General features: G+C 37.3%; 1 protein-coding gene across 4 annotated transcripts; it reads right to left on the bottom strand.

The window, feature by feature from the left end:
- Window positions 1-1620: 1620 nt before the first annotated feature.
- On the bottom strand, window positions 1621-24543 carry sgk1 (serum/glucocorticoid regulated kinase 1). Of its 4 annotated transcripts, XM_039651895.2 has the most exons (14): window positions 24230-24543; window positions 23983-24104; window positions 20376-20615; window positions 11595-11792; window positions 10926-10986; window positions 4812-4887; window positions 4494-4569; window positions 4197-4385; window positions 3962-4093; window positions 3022-3258; window positions 2838-2933; window positions 2274-2429; window positions 2097-2186; window positions 1621-1944 (listed from the first exon to the last, which is right to left on the bottom strand). In XM_039651895.2, exons 2-14 carry the CDS (start codon window positions 24058-24060, stop codon window positions 1777-1779), a joined length of 1797 nt encoding a protein of 598 aa, XP_039507829.1. In that variant the 5' UTR covers window positions 24061-24104; window positions 24230-24543; the 3' UTR covers window positions 1621-1776. The 4 variants fall into 4 exon arrangements, with proteins under 4 accessions (XP_039507829.1, XP_039507831.1, XP_039507832.1 ...); XM_039651897.2 differs by lacking the exons at window positions 10926-10986; window positions 11595-11792; window positions 20376-20615; window positions 23983-24104; window positions 24230-24543 and adding an exon at window positions 6992-7163; XM_039651898.2 differs by lacking the exons at window positions 10926-10986; window positions 11595-11792; window positions 20376-20615; window positions 23983-24104; window positions 24230-24543 and adding an exon at window positions 6709-6851.
- Between the last annotated feature and the right edge of the window lie 1398 nt (window positions 24544-25941).

The raw sequence follows: 25941 nt of genomic DNA on the forward strand, positions 1-25941 counted from the left end.
CATTATCACAGTCACACAGTTGGCCAGTTAAAAGCCAAAGTATCTTTTCAGCTAATCATTTCCAGTGTATCTTGCATAGGATGTCTCTAAAATCTCTTTTACGTAAGCAATGCTCAGGTCAGGTTTATGCGTGACCTAGTTTAAGGCCGCGTTTCTCGCGAACTTGCTCAGACCATTACACCGGGTCTCAGAAAAGCAGTTCCAGGAGCCACGGTTAATACATGCAAACATTGACAGCTACCAGAGAAATTAAAATTATGCTTGGTTAAAGAATGTGCAGGGGTGGCGTGAGCGCTGGGTTGGGAAAGAAAAACTGTGACGCACAACACTGTACTAAAAAGAGACCTTTGATCAGCTGAGGTAACCAATGACGTTTCATTTTTGCTTTACACCGATGATATATCCCAGTGTTATAGTTTCATCTACCTACCCAGATAGCACAATGCTGTTTGATCTCCTATTTACATCTGGAACATGTATTTTAAAGAGTGTTTGCTCATCTGCAAGACAGCTATAGGACGTTTCCTGTCAGATGTCAAATAGACGTTTATAAGATGTCAGTTTAACATGCATTCTAAGTCATTACATCTTAGGGACATCTTCTAAACGTCTATTTGACATCTTCAGGAAACGTCCTATAGACGTCTTGCAGATGAGCAAACACTCTTTAAAATACGTCTTCCGGATGTAAATAGGAGATCAAACAGCCTTGTGCTATATTGTCTTCTTCAGGAAAACACGAAGATCGTTTTGGGGAAAAATAACCATAAAGTTTTATTGCGAACCAAACAAGGTCACATGATTCAAACATTTTACAGTACATTTATAGTTACATATAAGCATACATTAGGTTTTTGTTCCATATACATTAAAACTAATACATAGACCTTAAAATGTACAAACTTAAATAACCTTTACAGTCTTATTCAATGGAATGTGATGTTCAGTTCGGACAAACCGGCCCATTTCTGAGCTGTTACGATTACTGTACATCCTAGAAAGACTAAGGAGGGACAGCGACGTCGTATTCCTTGGTCCAGGTGCGTATCTACAATCTTCAGCAGCACATTCCTCTAGCACCTTCCACTTAAGTCAAAAGAACAAGAAAAACCCACAAAAAAGGAAGTGCTCTTTAAATTAGGAAGATAAATGTGCAACTTGATCCCAGACGCATAACTGAAAGGTCACAGAAACATCAGATGCTGATATATTTTAGTGGTTTTAGCGTCATGTTGACTGTACTTTATATCTGACACGGACTGACATGCCAGATCACATGATTTAGATTAAACAAACATGTGTGAAGGGGTAGTTAAAATAAAGGCACATACACATTACACACACATTCAATCCATCCAAAACAATGAAGTCTAGCACAGACAATCCTATAAAAGTGAATGAGCTGGAAATAAAATCTCAAGAAAGGAAAGGAAAAGTACATAACACACGTCCGTTAGCATCAATCTTCTCTCGTTCCTTTCCCCCATCTGTCTGTCTGACGCAACCTGGGGTGAAAGCGGAGGAGAAATCGTGCATTTGGATGCAGACGATGAAGATGACAAGTCTTTTTTTAACGTGTAAAACTCAGGCCTTTTAACAAAGGCCTTTTGAGCTGCCATATGCCATGTGCAAATGCCCCCTATCTGGAGGCAGGGAAATGAGACGGGGTTTCTTTTCTCATAGTGATGCACTACAGGTGTGAATCCATGGGACAGTGTTTCCATGGTAATGAGCTACAGGTCAAAGTCTATGGGATGAGGTTTCTGCTTCGACGGGCTACAGGTAGGAATCCATGGCAGGGGCGTAAGAGAATCCCAGGAAAGCCTCGCCTGCCTCCGTGATGCTGGCTGTGACCAGAGCGCTGTCCGGGGAGCAGCCGATTGAATTTGGCACTGGCTCGTCTGTGAACTCGGGGTCAAAGTGTCGCAAGTCATTAGGCCCCGTCTGAAACAACAAAATGACAACACTCAATGAAAGTTGCAATGTGTGTTTTCTTATCACAAATGATGCCGGCATGACTAGGTCCTGCTTATCTCTAACATCCAGTGCAATGTGGTCATAACCCACAGTCAACCAAGAAGAGCGGTGGAACGTACCACGTTAGGGTTGAAGGGCGGCGTCAGCTTCTTGGCATTTAGGTCGTCCCAGTTTATGGGAGAGAAGAACATGTGGTTCTTGATCTCAGTCTACAAAAGTGAAAATAGAAGATACATTAGATATGAGCAACAAACTGCTATTTGATATAAAATCCCAAAAAATTCAAACACACTTACAAAGTCATCAGTGAAGCCCAGTCTCTTGGTTCGGTCTTTTTGCAGCAGGCCTTCCAGCAGGTGTCTGGCAGCGTTGGATATGTTGGGTTTGAGCTGCAGTGGCTTGTTCAAGATGTTGTCGTACATTTCCGCTGTGTTACGGCTGTAGAACGGAGGCTGTGGAGAAACCATAAAAACAGTCAGCAATCATGTAAAAAAGTCGAGTAGGGCTGTGAAACGATTGATCGCATCCAAAATAAAAGTTTGTGTTTACATAGTATATGCGTGTATAATTATTTTGTATATATAAATACACACATATGCATGCATATATTGAAATATTTCTATTTACGTATAATATAAATTTTGTATAAATATATATAAAGTATATACATGCATGTGTGTGTGTTTATATATACAAAATAATTATACACATATATTATGTCGACACAAACTTTTATTTTAGATGCGATTAATCGCGATTAATCGTTTCACAGCCCTAAAGCTGAGTACCCAAGTCAGTTAAAATTCAGTGAATTTAGCTAATTAGTTCAATACATTCAATTTAGGCATGAAATAACTCACCAGGCCATATAACATTTCATACAGCACTGCACCCAAACACCACCAGTCCACCGTCCGGTCATACGGCTGCTTGTGTAACACCTCCGGTGCCAAATACTGCAAAGGCAAATAGAGAAACATCAAGACCAGTTCGCCAATCGACTGCAAATGCAATGACATGAAATGCAATGAAAGCAGCGTTTACCTCTGGTGTTCCACAGAAGGTTGATGTTGTTCCATTGGGTTCTATGTTCTCTTTGCACAGGCCGAAGTCAGTCAGGATTATGTGTCCTTGTGAATCCAAGAGAATGTTCTCTGGCTTCAGGTCTCGGTACACAATGTTCAGCGAGTGCAAGTACCCCAAGGCGCTTGCAATCTCGGCAGCATAGAACCGCGCACGCGGCTCCAGAAAGCATCGCTCCCTTTGCAAGTGATAGAACAGCTATGGAGAGACAAAGAGAAAGAGGAGACCGATTAGGCTTTCAATTCCATATCCTGAATGACATGCTTAATCAAGGCTTTCAAGACTCTGCAATCCTGAACAATGGCAGGAAATGAGAACGTAAAAAAGATCTAGTCTAAACCACCACATCTGCTAAATCTGGCTCCCCCCCCCCCACACCTCACACACTTTCCCCTCCCAGCCATTTCCTGAGGAGAGTTTCCTATTCAGAGCCCAGCCGCTCCTCTTTGCTTCTCATGACAGGATATCCTTTTTCTGTCTGCATCTACCTCACTGTCTCCTTCCAATAATCTATTTTCTATCACTCTCTCTTGTCAATATTGTTCTTCTAGAATTAGACAAAAAGTTGGCAAACCACAGCTCCGTATATAGAAAAATCATTTATAGTATGTTCTCACCGAAAAGTAGTGTTTCGAGTCAATTTAGTCCAATTCTCACTATTAACTAGTTGCTTATTAGCATGCAGATTACTAAGATATTGGCTGTTTATTAGTACTTATAAAGCACATATTAATGCACGACCATATTCAACCCCTTAAACTTAACAACTACCTCACTAACTATTGATAAGGAGTTTATTGAAGCATAAGTCAGTGAGAACTGGACCTTAAAGTGAGACCAAATATTATTATAGTTGCGGTGTAACTCCTTAAAAAAAAACAAAGCAAATTAAATTACGCACCTCTCCACCGTTGATGTAGTCCAGTACAAAGTAGAGTTTATCAGCAGTCTGAAAGGAGTAATGCAGGCCCACCAAGAAAGGATGCTTGACATTCTTCAGTAACACGTTGCGCTCCGACATGATGTGTTTCTCCTGAGGTTAGAGGTCATGATCAGAGGTCTAACATACTTCAACTAATGCATTCTAGATATTACTGCTTGTCTTGAGAAGTGAATTGCTTTGTATGATGCCATACCTCCTTTTTCTTCAAGATGGCTTTCTTTTGCAGCACCTTGACTGCGTAGAACTTCTCATCGCTCCGGTGGCGGGCAAGAAGAACCTTGCCGAAGCTGCCTTTTCCGATGACCTTGAGGAAGTCAAAGTCTGACGGTTTGGCGGTGGGGTTGGAAGAAGGGCCGAGGTTTATTTGCTGAGAAGGACTTGGCTGGAGAGGAGAGAGATATGATTAGACAAATACGATTCAGACATCAGTTTTGTAGAAATATGCATTGTGCATATATACACACATGCTTTCAGTGGCCAAACAACATACCGGTGGGGAAGGGTTGCTGTTCATCAGTTCAGCATCTTGTGGGGGTGTCAAGTTCAAGATGGACTGGACCTCAGGACTGCAAGAAGAAAATTTCAGATGCAAAGTTTTAACAAGGGCAATTCAGCAAACAAACAAGGAGAAATGTAGAAATGTGAAAAAGTTGAAAAATAATTTGTAAATAATTTAAAAAATGCATTTTAGGTCTTTAATTGAAAGTATATTAGCTAAAATTGTAAATTTTAAAAACAATTATAATTTTGGTAAAAGTAGGAAAAACATCTTTACATATCTTTACATATGAACATAAAATAAACTTACTGCTTGCATGCATAAGAGTTTGTGGAAAGCTTCTGGATAAAGTCATTCAGTCCCATCTTTCTCTGTTTCATAAAGGCTGCACATAAGAGAGAGAGAGAGAATACATTTAAAAGAAAGATCACTTAATATGCTTCCCTTAATTTGCTAAAGTTGGCTCAAGGGATTCCATTCATCTGAAAAAACAAAGCCTACCACTGAGATTAGCAACTAGTCCCCTTGTTTTAGAGTAGGTCAAGTCTGGAGCTGGAACGCTAGTCTCCGTTTGAATAGTCATTGTAGTTTTCCTCTCCGGGCCAGTAACCAAAAAGACACAAAGCGTTACTGAACTCCTACACTACTGTTCCAACTATTTAAAAGGCTGGGGGAGGAGGCTAGAGTTCGCTTTCCGCTAAGAGGCGTGGCTTTGTGTGTGTTCTTACAGAGGAGGCGTGTCCTAACGCAAGTCTCTGTACAATGGGGCGTGGTCTGTCGTAGTCACCGTGACGTCAATGAGGGGGACAGCTGTGAGTGAAAGATACACCAAGAGCACGTCATGCCTCAAAACCTGATGTTTACATGTAGTTGAGGACAGGATCTTCCCGGATCTAATAAGCTCAGCAGGACTATATGTTCTGTTGAGAGCAACCTCTGAAGGGTTCAAAATCGAACCAACTCAAAACTTGAGCCAATGGGTCACTGCACTTTTCTTTTATTTAAAAACAACTCTGCCCGTCTGTCTGCCTGTCATAATATAACCGTTTTGCGGCACATTCTTAATGTAAACAAACAACGTTTCTGTTCAGTATAAAACAGTAAAACAGATCGGGTTGGTCAGACCAGCCATTCACGAGTGCACATGTCAATGAATCATATAATAGCGCACTATTTCGCTCTCTCCCCTCACGTTTTCTCTCAAAGACCCATTTTATTCGTTGTGACAGATGACGCATGAATGAGACAAAAGCAAATGGATTCGAGCCTAACTTCAGTCCTCGTTGGAAAACTACCGACTGTATTAACGGTGAATGAACCGTTCTTCTGTGTCGGATCTTTCAAATGAATCGGTTGATCAATTCGATTCAATCACGAATCAAACTACCGGTAATTCTGCTCGAGCCCTCTGTCACTCACAAACGAGCTGTCGACATGTCTGAATAATGAGAAAGTAATGAGAATAATGAGAAAGTGATAGTAAGAGCATTTTTTACAATAAACATTTTATAAATAAATAAAAAGTTAAAAAACGTGCATATATTCAATGTTTGAAGTATATTCCACGCCGCAAGGCATAATAATGTCATGACGTAAAAATGGCTTAATTGGTTTTTGAATGGGTGTTCAAAACGAATTCGCAGAAATGAGTCGGACTTTTACTGCATTAACTTGCTTCTAGGAAAATTCAAGCATTCATCTGCATTCTTTCCTCCTGTCATTTAGAGCCCGTGATATAAGGCTACACAAGATCATGGAATGCCATTTGCCACAGTTACACAATGTCATACTCACATACCCAACTCATATGTTATTTAAAAAAAACTCAGTCACCAGCTGTTGTAATTAGCTAGAATTAGTAGACAATTAGTGCCTAACAACTTTAATTATACAGATAGCCTAATGCAATGCATACATCCCAAAATATATTTTTATTGTGACAATTTAGACATCAGTCATCATGATACAGTGCAAAAAGCATGAATGCAACATGATGGCTTATGAACATCCACTTAATATGCATTTTTACGTTGCTCAGTACTAAGTAGGCTAACCATATCGTATAAAAAGTTTGAACACTCGTTGCCACCATCCATATGTTTTGAATAAATCATTATATTAACTAGCCTACATTGGCCAATTGGTTAATATAGCGTAACGTAACACATATCACCGGTGTATTATAATGTATGAAAAATCTACAAACCTTTTATTTCCGCCGAAGTTCTCATTGTGATGTAAATCTCTGTAAATCTGTTACGAGAGTCGAGACTGACTAGCGTTATATATTTGGCAAAGGCAGAGCCAAGTGCCCGTATCAGACTAAATCAATATAGATATGAATACGGTGTTAAAACAAGGTCACTGCCCCTAAGGTAACGCACCTAGAGATGCCTCCTGTCCTCAATAAGCGGACCGTCATTTCAATTAAAACAGTTAGGCTACTTTATACAAACTTTCCAAGATATTTTCGGCGAGATTCAACTTACATGTGAGCGGTGAAGTTTTGTCTTTCATAGGGGGCCAGTGAAAAAAGTAAGGAGACGCAGACACGCTTGATGAGGAAGTTTGGAGGTGAAAGGATTTTCTTCCCAATCCTTCGCATTCCACCAGGGCATCTGACACCGGATATCTGCGGGGCGGAGTTTCTCCAGCCCTCCAACAATGTGCTTCACTATTTTCACATAGGAGCCAGAACTAAATGAACTTGGAGGCTGTCTGTCAAAGCTCAGTCAGTTGCCTACCTCAACAGAGTTAGTAACGTATTTTGTGCATGGCGTGTGTGACACAAATGAGACCATTGAATAGACTTTCAATGCGGGAATGGAGTGTGTACTACCGTTAGTTTTCTGTCTGAATAAGAGAATTCAGATGAGACAAACATGATGAAGCGAAGTCAAACCATAGAGAGTCAAACACTTATAAAACAAAGCACGAAAATGATCACTCATAAAACATATAGCCTGCCTAATCTTAAAACCGGGGCTAGTTGTCACATTGAATGATGTAAGTTTGTCACAATAAAAAAAATAGCATACATTTATTGTAATAATATATAATATCAACTTTTCTGCTAAATGTAAAAACTACAACAATTATGAAGAAAATAATTTACAAAGCAAATGTAACCACTCCTACTCAACCTGCTCCGAGGTGAGCTCAAGGCTCAAGCAATCAAGCAGCTATTATTTTAAAATCAAAAGCGAGGCTCCGGTGGGAAGGAAACCACGAAAAGTCGATGGTGTATTGTTGTGTTTAATGGTTTAATGTAGAAATTAGTTCTAAAAATGTACATACATTTCTCTCATGGGTTAGAGTATACACAGAGAAATTCATTTATAAATAAATTAATTTATATATATAATTCAGAACGTAAAAAAAGAGGCAGGAACGAACAATACATATATTGGATATTAACAACTAATAGTGTAGCAGCTTCAGGTTGGTAGTCCAAGGCATTGTTGTTTATCTGTACTTCAGGGGTTCTTCCCATTAGCCGGAAGTTGAAGCAGGAGCCGCCATTGTAGAAGAACTTCTCCTGCTGTTAGCATTCCATTGACTCATTCATTTTGGCGTCATTTTGACAGCGAATAACGTTTTGTAAAAATAGGCTAACGATTGCGTCATAACCACGCAACTTTCTGTTGCACAATAGAGACATTCCCGTATAACGAGAAGCGGGGACATGGAGGCATAAAGTTTAGGGAGAAGCCCATAGATAGAGTCCATAAAAGCAACGGGACAAAATATTTCAACAACGTTTTTGAGGAATTAGGTGATCCAAATTTGTCTTGGCAGCTACTAGAAGATGTACAACTGGGGTGGTGATCGTGCCGTGGATAAGACACATGCCTTTGGTGTGAGATACCCGTGTTCGAATCCACTGTGAGACACCAATGTGTCCCTGAGTAAGACTCTTAACCCCTATAGTTGCTCCAGAGGCATGCGACTCAGTTTGAGCCTGCGCCGTTGCTCAGACATCAGGCAGGAAGTGCAATAATCGGGCTTCAGTCTTCTCCGTTGAAATCAATGGGGTCGCTGTGTCCATTTCTGTTACTATGGTTCTTCCCACCGGAGCCTCACTTTCGATTTCAAAATGGCGGCTGTGTGAAATCAGCGTATTGGTCGACGCTGGTCATGTGTGTGATGCGCGTGATGTACAAAACAGAAGCGCTGCGCTGTTACACTACGACGTGAACTCACTCAGAGGCCCACAGAGAAGAACATGAATAGTTGAATGAAGTCGTTTTGGGGGAGTTTGCGCACAAAAAGTATTCTTGTTGCTTGGTAAACTTATGGTTTAGCCACTGTAGTCACTTCTGTGGACACACGCCATATGACATATGTCACCACCACTGTCATAAATTACTCTCATTGTAGTTGTCTATTTATGCAATGTTTAGAAACTAAGTTTGCAGTTCAATACTCTCTATTTTGATTCTCTTCCCCTTCTGTCTCCTTGTGCTCATCTCATCCAGATTCTCGTCTTTTTCAGTCTCTCATTGTGTAAATAGGAAGTGTGTGAGTGAATAGAGGTCTGGGAGAGGATAGAGAGACAGAGGCAGCACACAGAGATCAACAGGGCTTCAGTCCTAAGTGTCCAAACACTTTGTTTATTTATGTAGGATGATGGAGATTACGTAAAATCGCATTTAAATGCTGCTAAGAACTCAATGCAGGACCAAAAACATTATGCATACTAATGTGGACTTAAATCATACGCTGGTCTCTCAAGAGCATTATGCAATTTTCCCTCAGACAAACACATTCGTATGAATGCATACAAATATGTGCGTACACAAACACACCTGCAATGACTACATCAGGAGAAACTTTGGAGCTTATGAGATCATTTAGACAGATTTAGTGTATGAGCAATGAAATATGGACACAAACAAATGTAATAAAGATGTGCTGTAGTTCTAAATTACACATTTATGAGACTGCAAAACGTCAGTGATTTCAAATTCCCTCATTTCTGGAGTAGTTTATACTCTGGCATGTTTTGTTTAAATGGGATGCACATTTAATCCAGCTGACTGGTCCCAGGACACGGTCCTCTCTGTATCTGTCCTAGGTTCAGTGTAGTGATATAACAAGGGATATAACAAAAACCTACTTTCCACAGCAATAAGATAAAGGTAATAAATCAATTATTTGGAGTATTTTTCATTCGCTTTCATTCCAGATAAGCTTATCACGTAACTGGTATTATACAACCATGTCATGGTTAAGGAATTTTTGAAAATCTTTTATCCACAGTGTCAGCAACAGATCATTTATGGGTGAGCTATTAATTAGGGCCTTTTTGACAACTTGATATCATGGAAAATAAAACAGGAAAACGCTTCTATGCCACTTCTAATTTATAACCCAATGTAAACTTTATTTTTTGCTGAAAAAATGTACACTGCTGTTCAAAGGTTTGGGGTCATTAAGATATTCTTTATGTTGGCTGCATTTATTTAGTAATTTAATATCACCATTTTCTATTTAAATACTTTTAAAAATGTCATTTATTTCTATGCTGGCAAAGTTGATATTTTCAGCATCATTACTCCAGTCTTCACTGTCACATGATCCTTCAGAAATCTAATATGCTGAAATTTTCTTAAATATGATCAATGTTGAAAATGATGAATATGATGAATAAAAAGCTCAAAAGAACAGCATTTATTTCAAATAGAAATTTGTAACATAAATCTCTGTACTGTTTAAAAAAAATCTATACCTAAATTCCAAATGAAAACATTTTATTATGTATTTATTTGTTATATAAGTGCAAAGTAAAAGTGCATATTTTATCAATATCCTACATATGAAAAATTAAACAAGCTAGAGGAATTCTGGCTAATTTAATTAAAAAAAAGGAAAAATGTCTTAAAAGAACTATTCAAATCTATTATATTCTATCCTTTGAAACTAGATATTGTATATTTTCCCCTCTAAAATCATCCAAAGAAAAGGGCAAAGTAAAGTTCCTCTAATTGAATAATCACACTTATACATAACATTTTTTGGTTATCAGTGTCAGTTTAGCAAATACAATGCATGTCCACAAGCACTTGATATGTGTGATGCATTTGTACCATTCCCAGGTGGTGTTGAGTGTTTGCAGTTGAATAGTGTAGGAGTGATTTATTCACAGAAGTGCTGTTTTGAGCACTTACCTTAAAATAGTTATTAAAGGTTCAATTCTAAGCCTACATGGATCAAGGTGATTACGGGTTATGCTATACCAGCAAAACAGAAAAACAGACAGAAGAAACAAAGCAACTCAAAAAGGAAGAGAAGGAACTCAACTGCACTGACCAATCGAAGAGAGATCCTGAGGGAATTATGATGATGAGTGAATAAAAGAAAATGTATAAGAAAGAGAGAGGGAGAGTGTGGAAATAAGGCAATGGAAGGAGGAAAACTTACTGGTGTCAGAGGGGCAACAATAATCAGACTCAGGGTCTCCATGGTAGTAGAGGTCCATTGCCTGGAAAAAAAAAAGTAATGTAGGTCAGTACAACATGTCTTTGACAAAAACATTCTTATGTTGTGTTAATATCGCATGACTCTTTACACAAGTCTAATGACAGAATAAGGCCTTGATCCTTAAGGAAGTAAAGTAACACACGGAATGTGATGAATGTTTAACCCTAAATGTGTTTTTTTTTAAGCGAAACTGCATTTCTAACAATATTAGAAATAGGACTTTGCTTCATTAATAATGTGCCTTAGATTTACTGAGAGACGTGATGATGTTCAGATGGACGGTCGCATCTATAGTTTAGATAAAAATGAAATGACATGAGAGAGAGCGACAGAAAGAGTAAAATTTCAAATTTCAAGGTTTAAAATTTCATCCAAAAAAAAACCTGAAACCAATGTCTGTATGTCCATACTTGACCCGAACGTGAGTTGAAACAAACCAGAGTGTATCTTTTGTTTTATGATTTAAAAATGTAGAAGCTTTTTGTGAAATATTTTGCTTGAAAAGTGCACTTTTCTTTTTTACATGTCATCTAATGTATTGATATTCATACATTTTGCATGAGAGACTGTAATTCGTTTGTGTGCATGTGTGAGTGTTTCTTTGCTGACCTGTGTGCGCTGACGTGGTTGCCATGCCTCCTCGTGCCCGTAAGTGATGAAGGGCCCATTGCAGATGCAACATTCCAGCAGAACGGGGCTTCCCAGCAGGGGCGACATCACCCAGGGACAGATCACATGACCATCTGACTCTGCCTCCCTCACCTTACTATCATTGTGATGTCGACTGAGCATTTTCCATTTTCTCACCTGTCGAAACACAACAAGGTAATACTCGAGGTAAAGCGAGTAAACAGCTAATCATTCAGTGCAGTGGTTTCCCAACAATTTGATGCAAATGATCCCCAAATAGGATGAAAAAAAATACCCTTCCAAGGAACCCCCTTCTTAAAATCTATATTTTCATGTATTATGTATGATTTTGCCAAATGAGACATGACCCTGGACCAACATATTTAGTTGATCCTTGAAAAACATTCTTAATCCCTTAACTTATAACGTACCCATAAGTTATCCTTAAAATCAGAGCGAAATGAGAGATGAATAACACTGATGTAGAAGCACCTAACCCTGGTTGTAAACCTGAACTTGACATAAACTGTAAACTTGTCCTTCAAATCTGATTGGCTGATATGAATGTTGTTTAAGGATCAACAAAGATGTTGATCATGTTGGAACATGTACTGTGTGAGAAATCTAGTGATACTGTAAAGATAACAATAATTGCTAATAAATCATTGATTTTATATTGTTATTTTACTAAAGCCAAAAGAAATGATTATATTTTACCACCATTTAAAGTTTTATTCTGCAAGTATGCAATGAATTGATCAAAAGAGGCTTTTTTTAACCCAATGGGACTTCTTTCAAAAACTTAACACCAAACCTTTCTGTAATTTTCCCTTAAATTAGCTGATGCTTTTACCAAAAGGCACTCATAGTACATTTTTAGAAGGAACAATCTCTCCGAAACAATCTGTTCAAGGCCATAATGATAATAGTTATGATAATAACCCACCAAAAAAAAGTTTAGTTACATCTCAGACTTTAACCACTATGTCACACCACCTCATGCTTTAGGTTGCTTTAGCACCCAACTCATTATTGCATAAAATACTAATTCAAACATTTCTTTTTAGCACATTCAACCCTAAATGTCAAAGTTATGACTAGATCTGTAATTGCGTTGATAAAAGCTCAAGGGTCAGTGAAAGACGCCACTGCAGCGACTCAATCTTATTCTATAATCCACCATAATCAGAAGGACACACTTTGCTCTTTAGCCTTTGATGCCAGAAATGAAGCACAGATTCCAGGGAAAGTTAACCTTTCTTAAGGACCTAGTCTAGTGTACGCTCACTCAGCCTGGCCCAAATATTTCAACATCAAAAGCTGCCGATTATGTAAGTGCACTTACGGGAAAATGCTAAGATAAAAAAATGGTTAATCAGCAACTCTTCCTCTCCTCTCCACTCCTCTCCTCTCCTCCAAAGAGTATGTGAGTTTGCATTTCTCATGCACTGCTATTGTTATCTAAAGTCTCTCAGACAGTATTTACAAGGCAGAGATTTTCTACTCAATACAATGTCATTATATTTTTGAAGACCTGGGGTGTGTTTATGTCTGTTTATGTGTGCGTATGTTGCCATGGAGGGTAAATCTCACATTGTAGCCCTGTTTGAGGAGATTAGACCCAAACCCTTGTATGGGATCAGCCTTTATTGAATTCCCAAAAGTCTTCCTCCCTCTGAATCCCATCATGAAACCCAGCTGGGAACAAAAGCTACTGCATGTCTCCAGTCCTTCATCTGTAGCATGAAATACTTATGGGAAAGTTGTCCTGTATGTGACGTGTAAAATGTTCCTGGCAATAATATTATTTAAACAAATGGTTAAAATTGCATGTATTTAAATAGGTTTATTTAAGCATAAAATGCATTGAATTTAACTGAATCACAACTAAGCATTAAAATGCACATAATTTCTTCATTTATTTTGAATTCATAATCCGAGATTACATACTTCAATTATACACTAGGCTATACTGTTGAAAAGGCTTTTTAATTTTTTTTAAAAGAAGTCTATTATACTCACCAAGGCAGCATTTATTTGATGAGAAATACAGTAAAAACAGTAAAATTGTGAAATACAATTACAGTTTAAAATAGCTGTTCTCTATGTTTAATATATTTTAAAATCTAACTTATTCATGTGATGCAAAGCTGTCACATTATCCATCCAAAATCATTTTAATAAGCTTATTTGCTGCTTATCATTATCAATGTTGAAAACAGTTGTGCTCCTTAATATTCAAAATATATTAAAAAAAATAATATAAAAAAAAAAAATAGTGACCAGTCATAGATTTAGAGGTTCCCTTATACACTGTAAAAATATTGTTGGTTTAACTTAAAAAAAATAGGTAACCTGGTTTCCTTAAAATTTTAAGTTCATTGAAATGGAAAGATTTAATTAATACAATGAAGGAGATTACTGTGTAATCTTGTAATCTTACTGTGAAGGAGATTAATTCTGAACTATACATAAATTATCTAAGTTGATTTGACAAAAGAAAAAAAAATGTGATTGCAAATCATAAAAATATTTTTACAGTGCACATTCATATAACATAACATCTTGATGTTGATTTAAAAAAAAGTTCATGGACCTGTCGTGTAAACTAAACTGCCATTTATCAGTTTCCATAAAGGCTAAAAATATTTTAGGAGCGCTTTAGCGTGCAAGTCTTGTCTCTCAGACAAACACTGTCATTGTAAAAAATAAAAACTTTACTCATGAATCATTTCTACCTTAGAGAACATCATCAGACGTCCCCAAAGGCAGGTTTTCTGAGATTTAGCTCAATTCTGGGGCATTTTTTTGTCCCTGAAGGGTAAGAAAAGCCCTACACACTAAATCCTGTAAGCATAATTAAATCCGCTCTTTCTAGAAAAGTATTACATTCCCACAGAATAAACATTACTCCCCCCCCCCCCCCCCCCCTGAAATCTATTAGCCCGCTGTGCCTCTTTGTGGCAGGATTGCAGAACGATTCAGGAAAGATTACAGAATGATTCAGGCCTTTTCTGCACCAGTATAAAGCTCTCTAAATATAATAGCTCCTTCAACTTGATAACGGGTGATATATAAAGTAGGTGAAGGTCACGAACTTCCTCAGAAGAACTTCTATCCAGCTGACACCACTAGCCCACGCTTGGAAGGTGAGAGGGAATTTGGCTCGGAGCCACCCTCGACTGGCACAGCACCAGAGAGTTAGCGTATAAGGGCCGGAGAAAGACATGAGGCCCAGAACAGAGATAAAGAATCACCTGAACCAGCGCAGGAGGTCTGACTGGAACTGACACTGATGCTGTCACTTTAAGGGCTCTGGTGAAAACACTTCTGTGTGATGTGTTTTCCCTGAAACCTAGGAACCATTGGCCTCATTAACCCCAACCATGATTCATACGGGACAAAGGGTTACAATGCCAGAGATGAGACGCGTGAACAAACAGATAAACATAGCACTTTGCTAATTGGCCTCCAGAAGCCATAATTGTGTAATACTTATACAACAGAAATGTTGTTTTGTACTAAAAATAAGACATGCTAATCAGGGTTATTAAAGCTAATTAAAAGTACCCCCACCACTTAAAAAACACATTTTTATTACTTGAAATAATATTCAACTTTAGTTCAGCAGCATTTCTCATTATATAGCCTATAATATTATCCCAATGATACTAAAACTGGAGCTAAAGTCCACAACATCTCAGCAGGGTTTGATCCGTTTAAAAGCCGAGCTCTTCCAGTGACACATCAAAACAGCTTTGCGTTTACGGGAACTAATGACACATGCTCTGGATTGTGGACAGATGAAGGCAGAAGTGTGTGTTTTTGTGGTTGTGTTTGCTCTTTAATGGCTCAGGAGACTTTTTGTCGAAGTATCAATGTTGCTCCTTAGGAAAATAAGTATAATCTATGAAACTAATGTGGCTAGCATGTCTTAGATCATTTGATCCTGCATGGGAGAACTTACTGAGAAATTTTTGAGTTAATTTTGACTTTTAATTGAATCTGAGCTTTTGAGGAGACACGTATAAGATTATTAGGGTCTTTTTCTCAGGAGAAAAATCGAAGGAGGAGACATGAACAAGTGCTCCATTTGATCTCATTGCCATTTTTTACACTCTTAAAAAAAGATTCCAAAAAGGTTTTCTACTTTTTTTGGGTTAAAAGGGGCTTTCAATGCCCAGTTCTTTATATATATATATATATATATATATATATATATTCAAATGTATAGAACATTGTATTACCCTGAAGAACCTTTTGCGCAGTGGAAAGATTCCATGGATGAAGATGCATGTTGGAGATACAGTTGATAAATTAACAGGATCACCTATCTAATGTTTCTTTCCAAAGACTCATTGTTCTTCCCAATGTTGTTCTGAACCCCATTAACTTTTATTGTGGATGAAAAACAATTGAAACATTCTTACACACTATTTTGTTTTCTGCAGAAGAAAGAAAGTCATATGGGTGTGGAACGACACAAGGAGGGTGAGTGAGTGATGCTAAAAGCAAAGTCTCCATTTAATTATGTTACAAAGAGAAGTGTAATGAGATATTAAACAGGTCTCATTATGTCAGGTTACTTTAAATACTCTACAGCGAATAATTTAATCAGTCATAACTAATCTGTTTGATACAATAATTATGTACCAGAGACTCACCTATACATAAAACCTACACTCTAAAAAAAATGGTGCTAAATAGCACTAAAAGTGGTTCATTGGCTTGTAATCATAGGGGAACCACTTATTTTTGTCATATGGTGCTATGTAGAACCAGAAGAGGTGCCATAGAGCACGTTAACCACCACAGAGAACCACTGAAGAACCAAACTGGGCTTAACAGGTTCTTTAAATGGTAGTGATGCTATATAGCACCATGACCAGCACAAAGAACCCCTGAAAAATGTACTGTATATCTCATCTCAGGCTCACAGTAATGAAGACGCCCCCTCAATCTGAAGGCCAGCGCAATGTGGTCAAACAAACTTTATGCTCATTTCAACCCGGCGAAACCTGGCACTATATAAACTCGCCCTGTGTGTGTGCGTTTGTGTGATCTGACCACACACCACATGAGCGATGAGTCATCGGCACAACCTCCCTTGCATCTTTCTGCCACATTAATTCCACAAACACAAACAAGCACACAAACCCTCATGCAGAGCCAGAAGGAGCCCCACTGCTCTCCATATTTTCACAGGGCGTGAAATAAAAATCCTTCCAGGCAACATCCACTGTAAAACACGATCATGTTCCTCAGTCCAGAGTCAATAAAGCAAAATGAATGAAACACAATACAGATCTATCACATGCCCAGGTTACTGCATGGGGAGAGTTTGGAAGGACTTTATCTACAAAACCAAAATGAGCTGTAGCTTTTGAATAACAATTAAAACGATGACTGATTAGCGAAAGATCCGAGCCGACAGTGATGATGAAGGCAGGTTATGAGAGTGAACAGGGTTAGATGTTATTTTCAGGTTGCTGAATGAATTCAGTCATTTATAGACGCTGCTGCTGCGATTCGGTCATTCTCACCCTGATGTACGTTACATAACTTCACCCTCAGGCCAGACCGGACACAAAATGATGCGTCATCTCTCTGGCTTTTTCTTTCTCCTATAACATTTCCTCTTCTCCTCTCCCATTCTCCCTGTCAAGACACATACATTTTTAACCCAACCTAACCTTGATATATAGTTGTGTAGCTCCTACACAACTCCTACACAATATATATCTTGAATAAAAACATTTATAATCATGAGTAAAACAGCTCAGGCATTATTCTGTGGTTTATTGTGAACTGTTTGTGGCAACGCAGAGGAGAAGTAAGAGGTTATTAAATCAATCGTACTCAAAATCTAAGAAACCTCAGAGGTTTCACCATCGTTATGTAATTGACAGGTCTGTCTATATATATGGTGCTGCAAATAAAACAACATAAAATTTATAATATTATATTATACATATTTATGTAATATTAATGTTAATTAGTTTATTTTAAAAAAAAAAACATTATATATTGAATTATTCCCAAGCATTATGCAAGGGACCCCCATCCTAAAACATAAAGATGGATATATATACCCATTTATGCGGTGTGTAAATAGTAATAGTAATGTCAAAAGCAGCACATTGTTTATTACAAATAATTAAATCAAAAATACTATCTACAATATTTATTATGCAATTTTCATTTGAAAATATATAATAAATCTGTATAAAATCTTTGTATTACATATACTTATTTATATCATATATCATATGTTATATCAGATTTATCACATAAAAAATTAAAAGTTCAATTCAAATGTATTTGCATAAATCTTTTTTTTTGTTGCTGTTAAAATTTGCTTCATAAAATCCTATTATTTCTTGGGGATTTTAGTTTAAAATAAAATGTTAAAAATATTTCCAGTGTACAGTATATATGGATTTTGTCATGTACCCAGATTAAATTAAACATTGGCAATTTATTAAAGAATATCCGCAATATTTCTGCATTTTTTCCATTCTTTGATTAAAATGTTTCAAATAAATGTTTTCTTGGGAATATTGTTTTAATTGGTAAAGAATTTATATATTCATACTATGAGTCCCCAACATAACTTTCCAATCTTTTAGTCTTTTGCAGTGTCTTCCTGTGACTTTGTGGAAGTTGATGCAATTAGGAATTAGTTAAAGTATTGGCAATGGACTGTGATGTTCAGTGATGTTATTTGGTTTGTATCTCTGTAAAACATATACCATCACGTTGAATAAAATCACAGAAATCAACATTTTAAGCCGACACCCTCATGTAAGCTAGTCCCTCACTGAGCAATGGCTAACATTAGCACTTAACATTTTTTCCATCCTGGTATAGCTTCCATACAACTACCCAATTCTGTAAATAATCAGATTATATGCTAATACAGTTAATAAACAGTTCTGAAAGTTTGCTAAATAAATACATTCTTACATAACAACACAACAGAATGTATTTCAATCTGTCTGTTTGTTACATAAACCGTAACAGCCCTGAGACTGCATATTGCAAGCTGAAATGCTGTCATGTGATATCTCTCTCTCTCTCTCTCTCTCTCTCTCTCTTTCTGCAGGGATGACTGAGATACAGACTCCCTCTGAGCTTTGTGTCATCTTTCTAATATTCACTGTCTGAGAGCCAATCAAACAGTCAGAATAGCAACTGTGGAAGAAAGTGAGAGAGCGCTCAACTCATCTAACATATAGGCCAACCCTAAGAAGCTGTTTAGCATTGCTAAAAGGAAAGAAAACATGCTCAGCCTCTCATGCCTCCCTACGGCATGCTAAGATTAAAAGCTTGCACCGCAAAGGATCAGAATAAACAAGCAAAATAGAGAAAAAATATATTCAAGAGCGAGTTTTGTAAGTGCTAAAGTAAAGGCATATCCATTACCAGACCATTTATAATTGTCACTCTCATCACGTTTGCTGTAAACTGTGGTAAGCGACCTGAGGTCATTTCAATCTGAATATTCATAAAATCCTTTAATTTTCTCTCACATTTTCCATGGACCATGGAGTTTATTTCTGTCTATTTCTGTGGTGGTTTGACAATATTGATGTGTGGTCTTGGTGGAATTGATCTCCTGCTGCTGCTGTAGAGTAAGTACAGGACTTTCTACTGCCATTACATACACGACACACAGCTGTGAGCAAGTAAGACATGCTACCTCTGATCAATATAGCGTACATGAACTACCCGTAGCAGACCTATACAGGTGGAGCTGGGGAAGGTGGAGGGTTTCTGAAAACACGCTGCGCTGCTACAGTAAATGCTGACCATATTTGATGGTTAAGCAGCGACCTAGCAGATGGTTAAGCAGCGTTTGGCTTCTGATACAGCAGGAACCAATCAGCTGTGCCCTATAGAGAACGATCTGATTGTAAATAGGGATTTTGTACCCAGGTAAAATAAAAAAAGGGAATTTATAAAAGAACATTGCAGGTGTTTCTTCATGTTTTCCTTTCTCTCATCAAAATGTTTCAAACCAATGTTTCTAGAGAATTTTTTTTTTAATTGGTCTTAAACTCAGTTTTTATCTACAAGTTCTTAATTCCAATAAAACATCAAAATAAAATGCAACCAATTAAAGGGATACTCCACTTTTTTTTGGAAATACTCTCATTTTACAACTCTCCCTGTTGAGTTTTACCGTTTTTGAATGCATTCAGCCGATCTCCGGTTCTGGCGGTACCACTTTTAGCATAGCTTAGCATTCATCAATGAAGTGCACAAGACCATTAGCATTTCTCCCAAAAAAATGGCCAAAGTGTTTCGCTATTTTTCCTATTTAAAACTTGACTCTTTTATAGTTACATCGTGCACTAAGACAGACGGAACGATGTAACAATAAAAGAGTCAAGTTTTAAATAGGAAAAATATCGAAACACTTTGGTAATTTTTTGGGAGGAATGCTAATGGTCTTGTGCACTTCAATGATGTATGCTAAGCTATGCTAAGAGTGGTAACGCCAGAACCGGAGATCGGCTGAATGGATTCAAAAAAAGTAAAACTCAACAGTTTAACTCTGGGGGAGTTGTAAAATGAGCATATTTCCAAAAAAAAAAAAAGTGGAATATCCCTTTAAGACACTGTCTACTGGCAGCCAAAAAAGTCAAGAAAGACTCAAGATGCCTGAAATCTTAATAATCACTCCAAAAGGATGAATAGATCCGAATAAACAATTAATAGATCACTGAAAGGTTAATAAACAGACAGTTTCCTGACCTTGCATGTCTTGTTCTTGTCTGGCTGGCAGGGTGTGCAGGGGGCACAGGTCTGATAGAGAGGGCTGGGGGGATGAGGGAGGTAGTATCTTCCAGGACTGTTCTGGCAGCAGCCATAAGGTGCTGGGATGTGTGTGTACCACAGGTCCTGCCCCTCCTGACATTTCGGACACGGAGACAGGTAGCCCTTAGCCTGGACCTTCTCCACATTCACCTTCGGATTCCTCATCCACCTGCGCACCTGAGGCCCAAACAAGACAGAGTTTTGAAATACATTACCATGCACCATCACACAATATAAAATTCAAGGCTCAGGGGTGGTAACCACCAGCAGCTTCCTTAGTGTTAGGTTTAGCCGATCTCCTTACCCTGGAGTAGCCACCTGACAAACTAATTCCAGGAAGCAAATTCTGTGTTAATAGGTTAAGGTCAACTGACTTCCATGAAATGATTATAAAACCATGAGTTCTGGGAAGAGTATGTTGGATTTAGATATAAAATCCCAGAGAAGAGTTTTATAATCAGATGTTGCTCTTCCATAGATGTTTAATAGCATTCTCAGCATTGTTTCATAAAGAATCAGGTTTGTGTCTTATATTTTTCTTAAACCCCTTAGGACAGCTAAAAATAGAAATAAATGGGACTGGTAACATTTATTGAGTTAAAATACAAATTAAATTTAAAAAATAATATGAAATAAAATAATAGGGAAAAATATAAACAAACAACAACAATGCTTAAGAGTATTGAAAAAAGTGATTGAACAAAATGAAAAAAGTGATTGAACAAAATAAAATAAAATAAAAATATAAAATAATCATTAAGTTAAAATAATGTAAAATAAAATCACATAAAATAATTTAATAAAACAATGGTAATGAGAAATGTTTGGCTTTTGATTGCAGACAGTTTGAGACATTAGGATCTCTTCTAACACTGTAGAAAGGACAGAGATTGTAAAGTAAAAAGTAAAAGTTTCCATCTACAACCCATCTAATCTAAGAGAAACAACTGAGATATTAAAGAGATTTGAGCTTTTCTTTCATGTGCGATGGAGAAATGGGTTCTTGTGAAACCCAGCTATCATCATATACCATGTTTTTCAAAGTAACTAAGAAGACAATATTTTATTGTTTGAGGCAAACTGTAAATTTGCTCCTGTACAAGCAGATTAAACAGAACACGGGATCTCAGGGCCGTACCCCTGTATGTCTTTACAAGCTAAACAATGAAATCTGAAAGGCGTCCTCAGAATCAGCAGCAGTGCCTGACTAAAAGAGGCAGGGCACAGGGTCGTATGTCTTCTTTGTAGTTTACAATGCATTTAATGACTTCAATCCCTTGAGTGAAAGGCAATTTTCTGGGCCCCAGGAAATCCTGCAGCTCATGGGGAGCACAGGCTGAGATTTTTCCACTTCTCACTTCATTTCATACAGCTTCCAAACAACCAGACAACAAAAAATCTCAAAGCTCTATATAATCAAACCGTTGTCTTTTTTTAGAACGAGGAAAACTATGGGAAAAATCATTTAATTAATGAAAAAACAATGCTTCTCAATGTCCTATATACATAAACAATCACACTGTACAGTCAAGAGTCCCAATAATTCACTGCTCTCCTCCTCTCTCTCTCTCTCTCTCTCTCTCTCTCCTTTGATCGGATTGTTAAAGTTATGTCATCGTGTGTTGTCGCTGTGGCTGTACACTAGCCCTCGGCAGTCTTTTTGCTTTAAGCTTCAAATACCTTTCTCTTCTCTCATAAATAATAATATTTATAATAATAGATAAAAATGTATGATTTTTTTAATCAATATTTTGGCATGTCATATTCATTCAGTCAGACGTCATCTCTTAACATTTTAATTGTACATGGCATGTCATTTTAGTCGGCGAAAATAATATTTCGGTTGACAAGAAAATGCAAAATTAAACCAAATATGTAAACAAAATTTGGTTTAAACACTTAATTATTTTTATTTAGTCAAGTAAAATCTTATCTCATCTTTGACCTGCTGAATGTTATTGTTATGATCAGGTCTGTCAAGCACATGAATCATTCCTTACAGGAATCAAATGCTAAAGCAACAGCAACTCAATAAACCACTCCAAACACAGGCTTCACTGATGACTCAGCAACCATGAAACTTTTAGTCACTAGAGAAACATTTCAGAGTATGTGTGTGTGTGACTCAGTGCAAAGACAGAGCACAAGGTAACAAACCCACAACACACTCTGGTTGTGTTAATGCTACACACGTACGAGACAACGCTGCAAGCTGACCTACAAAAGACAAACATCAACCTTGGTACTCCAGAATATTCTTTCTTTTTCTGTCTCGGTGAACACATAAATACATAATAATCCAACAAAATCATCTCACTGAGTCACTCTCTGACACTCCATCTGCTGTGTGAGTCTGTGTGTGTGTGTGTAAGAGTCTGGACTCAATCCCACTTTTTCTCGCCTACAACCAAAACAAATGCATTATATTTAAATAAATAACTCAAAACATGTTCATATTGACCTCTGCAACAGTCACAAATCAATTCTGAATAGTAGTTTCATTTTTTGTTTTCTTAAATGTATTAAATTGAAACACAATAAAGCCATTTTTTGTTATCTCAATATCAAATTGCATGGAAATATTACTTGCATATTTACAAATAGCGTCACTCTCACACTCATGACACAAACAGCCTGTTGTGTATATGCCTCACAAAATAAGAGTTGCACAATATTTCACTACTATATGCAATATATCGGTTATTGGCTGATTTTAGAGATTTTTTTAATTTATTGTATTGCTTGATATTGAATATTTAATTGTGCATGCTCATTTCCCCAAATCTTTACATTTAGATTACCTTTGTTGTCACCTAATGCTCACTTATATCTTTAAAAAACAGTATTTATTAATTTATTAATTTAATGACTCTGTTAAATGTTATATTAAGCCTGAATATCCTTGTTTCATATTATAATGTTATGATACCAAAATTAATTTGGTATTAATTTTAAAACGAGTGATTTTAGTTTGTGGTGTTTTTTATACTTTATTATATTCAGGTCTTATGAGTCCCTGAACACAAAATAAGTGATTTTGAAGAATGTCGCTAACTAAACAGTGGATTGACTTCCATAGTATTTTTTTTCTTTCTTTCATACTATGGAAGTCAATGGGGTCCATCAACTGTTTGGTTGCCCATATTCTTCAAAATATCTTCTTTTGTGTTCAACAGAAGAATAAAATTCATAAGACCGGAATTCAAATCATGATCGGATCTTTTGGTGAACAATTCCTTAAACAGAAATGTTTTTAATAGTTTTAGTTAACGATAATAACCCTTTTTTCAATCCATAAACACCAACTATATCCATGAACGCAGACAAATATTTATGCCTCACTTCATCTACAGAGGAAAATACTATATTAAAACGTCTATATTTCTGCTGTTCATATTCAGTGGAGAGCTGATGGAGAGCAGGGAAACAACTCGAGTCTGATAAGTTTGTCCACATAAGCATCACAGTGCAACATGTCAAAGCCAAGTCATCGATTGAACGGCCAAAGAAGTTCTGCAACCAACACACATGCTCACACACTCACCTTCCTCTTGACAAACTGGAAAGCAGAGCACTTCTTAAAGGAGAAAGACTGTTTCTCTGCATTATGGACCAGTCTCATGGCCTCTGGCCGGCCCGCGTACTCTGCGGACCCCAGCGTGATGCCTTAGAGAGGGACGAGAAGGTGAAAGCAAGATTATGAGGTCTTTTGTGTTGCCTGACACAAGTGCGACAACAAAAAATCGAGGACATCTGTTGCCTGGCGAGCACATGTGTGTCTGCGGTCATACCTGTGCAGTTGTCCTCCCTGCTCCTCGATATTATTGTCAGTTCAGAGCGATGATATCAGCGCTGCGCCGATGCCGTGAGTCGTCCCAGTGATGCTGCTGGATTTCACAGCATGTTTCTGCAGAGCCACCACTGTATGTGCGTATGTGAGACACACACAATGAGACGAAGCCGAACACACACCTTGTCAATGTGACAGAGAGTGAGTGTTTCAATCGAAGAGAAGCGCACCTTCTTCCCTGCCCTCGCTCTCTCTCTCTCTATCTGTAGCTCTTCATTCTAGCAGCACTGATACACTCTCTCTCCTCCTCCGCTCGCCCCCCCCCCCTCAGTTTTCTGCAGCAGCTGATGCTCTCTCTATCGCAGCATCTCTCTCTCCATCCCTCCCTCCCCACTGTTTTCATTGTGTGAATGGAAGGATGGGCGAAGGATGAATGAAGGCTGATGGATTGGATGGGTGTGTTTAGCCTGACCACTGGTGTTACAGGAACCGCTGCAGTGCTGCAAGCCTCTTCTGACTCACACAGAGCATCTCTCATGCTCCCTTTCTCTCCTACCTGTCAGTTTTGTTTTTTCTGGAATTGTCTTGGTCAGGAATCATTTATGAATGAGCATGAGCAGGGGTGAATGAGTCAACAGGTTTGTCATCCTGCAGGCAGCGGATGTCACACATCTGCAGAAAGAGAGAATGGACGATAATGAGGGGAGAATCAATAAACTGAGTTAAAAATATAATGATGGAGATCCATCAGCTACTTGTCCTTTTGAGTAAGTCGTAAGTATATCAAGAGGTTGACATATTTCAAAGAAAGCTTCGAGATGGTGAATATGTTAATCTGTTTTAACAAAACAATGAAATCAGAATGGACATTTTTTTCCCCAATAGATGTCCACAAAAAATATATGACAAAAATGCCGCCACCAAATAAAATAATAAAATATAATGATCAGATATACTTTGATGTACTTATCAGATATACTTCTTAATAAAATAAATGAACACAATATAATAAAACATCTATGTAAAATTAACAATTAATAAGATGATAAAAATCTGAATAAATATATATATATATATATACACAATGCTAACATGTATTGTATACATAATGTATATTTAAGAAAAAAATATTATTTATACATAAAATATTTATTTTTATATATAATATAAATTATATATAAATCTATATACAGTATATACATGAAAATATTTCTTAAATATATACAAGCAAGCATGTGTGTGTATTTATACTGTATATAAAATAATTATACACAGTGCATCCACACACATTGTAAACACAAACTTTTATTTTGGATGCGATTAATCGCGATTAATCGTTTGACAGCCCTAATATTTATTTATTGTATTGTATTAAAAAATGACTGGAATAAAAAAAATCCATTCCTGTACATTAAATAGGAATGCTTGCAACGCAAATGTCACAGGTTTGATTCTCAGGGAATGTAATCAGATGTATACCTTGACTGCAATTTTGAATGCACTTTGGATAAAAGCATCTACCATATGCATAAATGAAATTCATATAAATCTTATACAATTAACCCAAACATTTTAAAAATACCATAAAAGAGTTAATAAACAGACAAGCAAAAAAAAAACAGCGACTAAACTGTCACCGCATTAATTAATTGAGTGTTGCTTATGAATTGACAGTTTCAAGTAGCCTGGCACTGTGCACTGACTAATTTTTAT

The sequence above is a fragment of the Pimephales promelas genome, chromosome 20 (assembly GCF_988280905.1).
Source record: "Pimephales promelas chromosome 20, fPimPro1.hap1.1, whole genome shotgun sequence".
NCBI classification, from domain to species: Eukaryota; Metazoa; Chordata; class Actinopteri; order Cypriniformes; family Leuciscidae; genus Pimephales; species Pimephales promelas.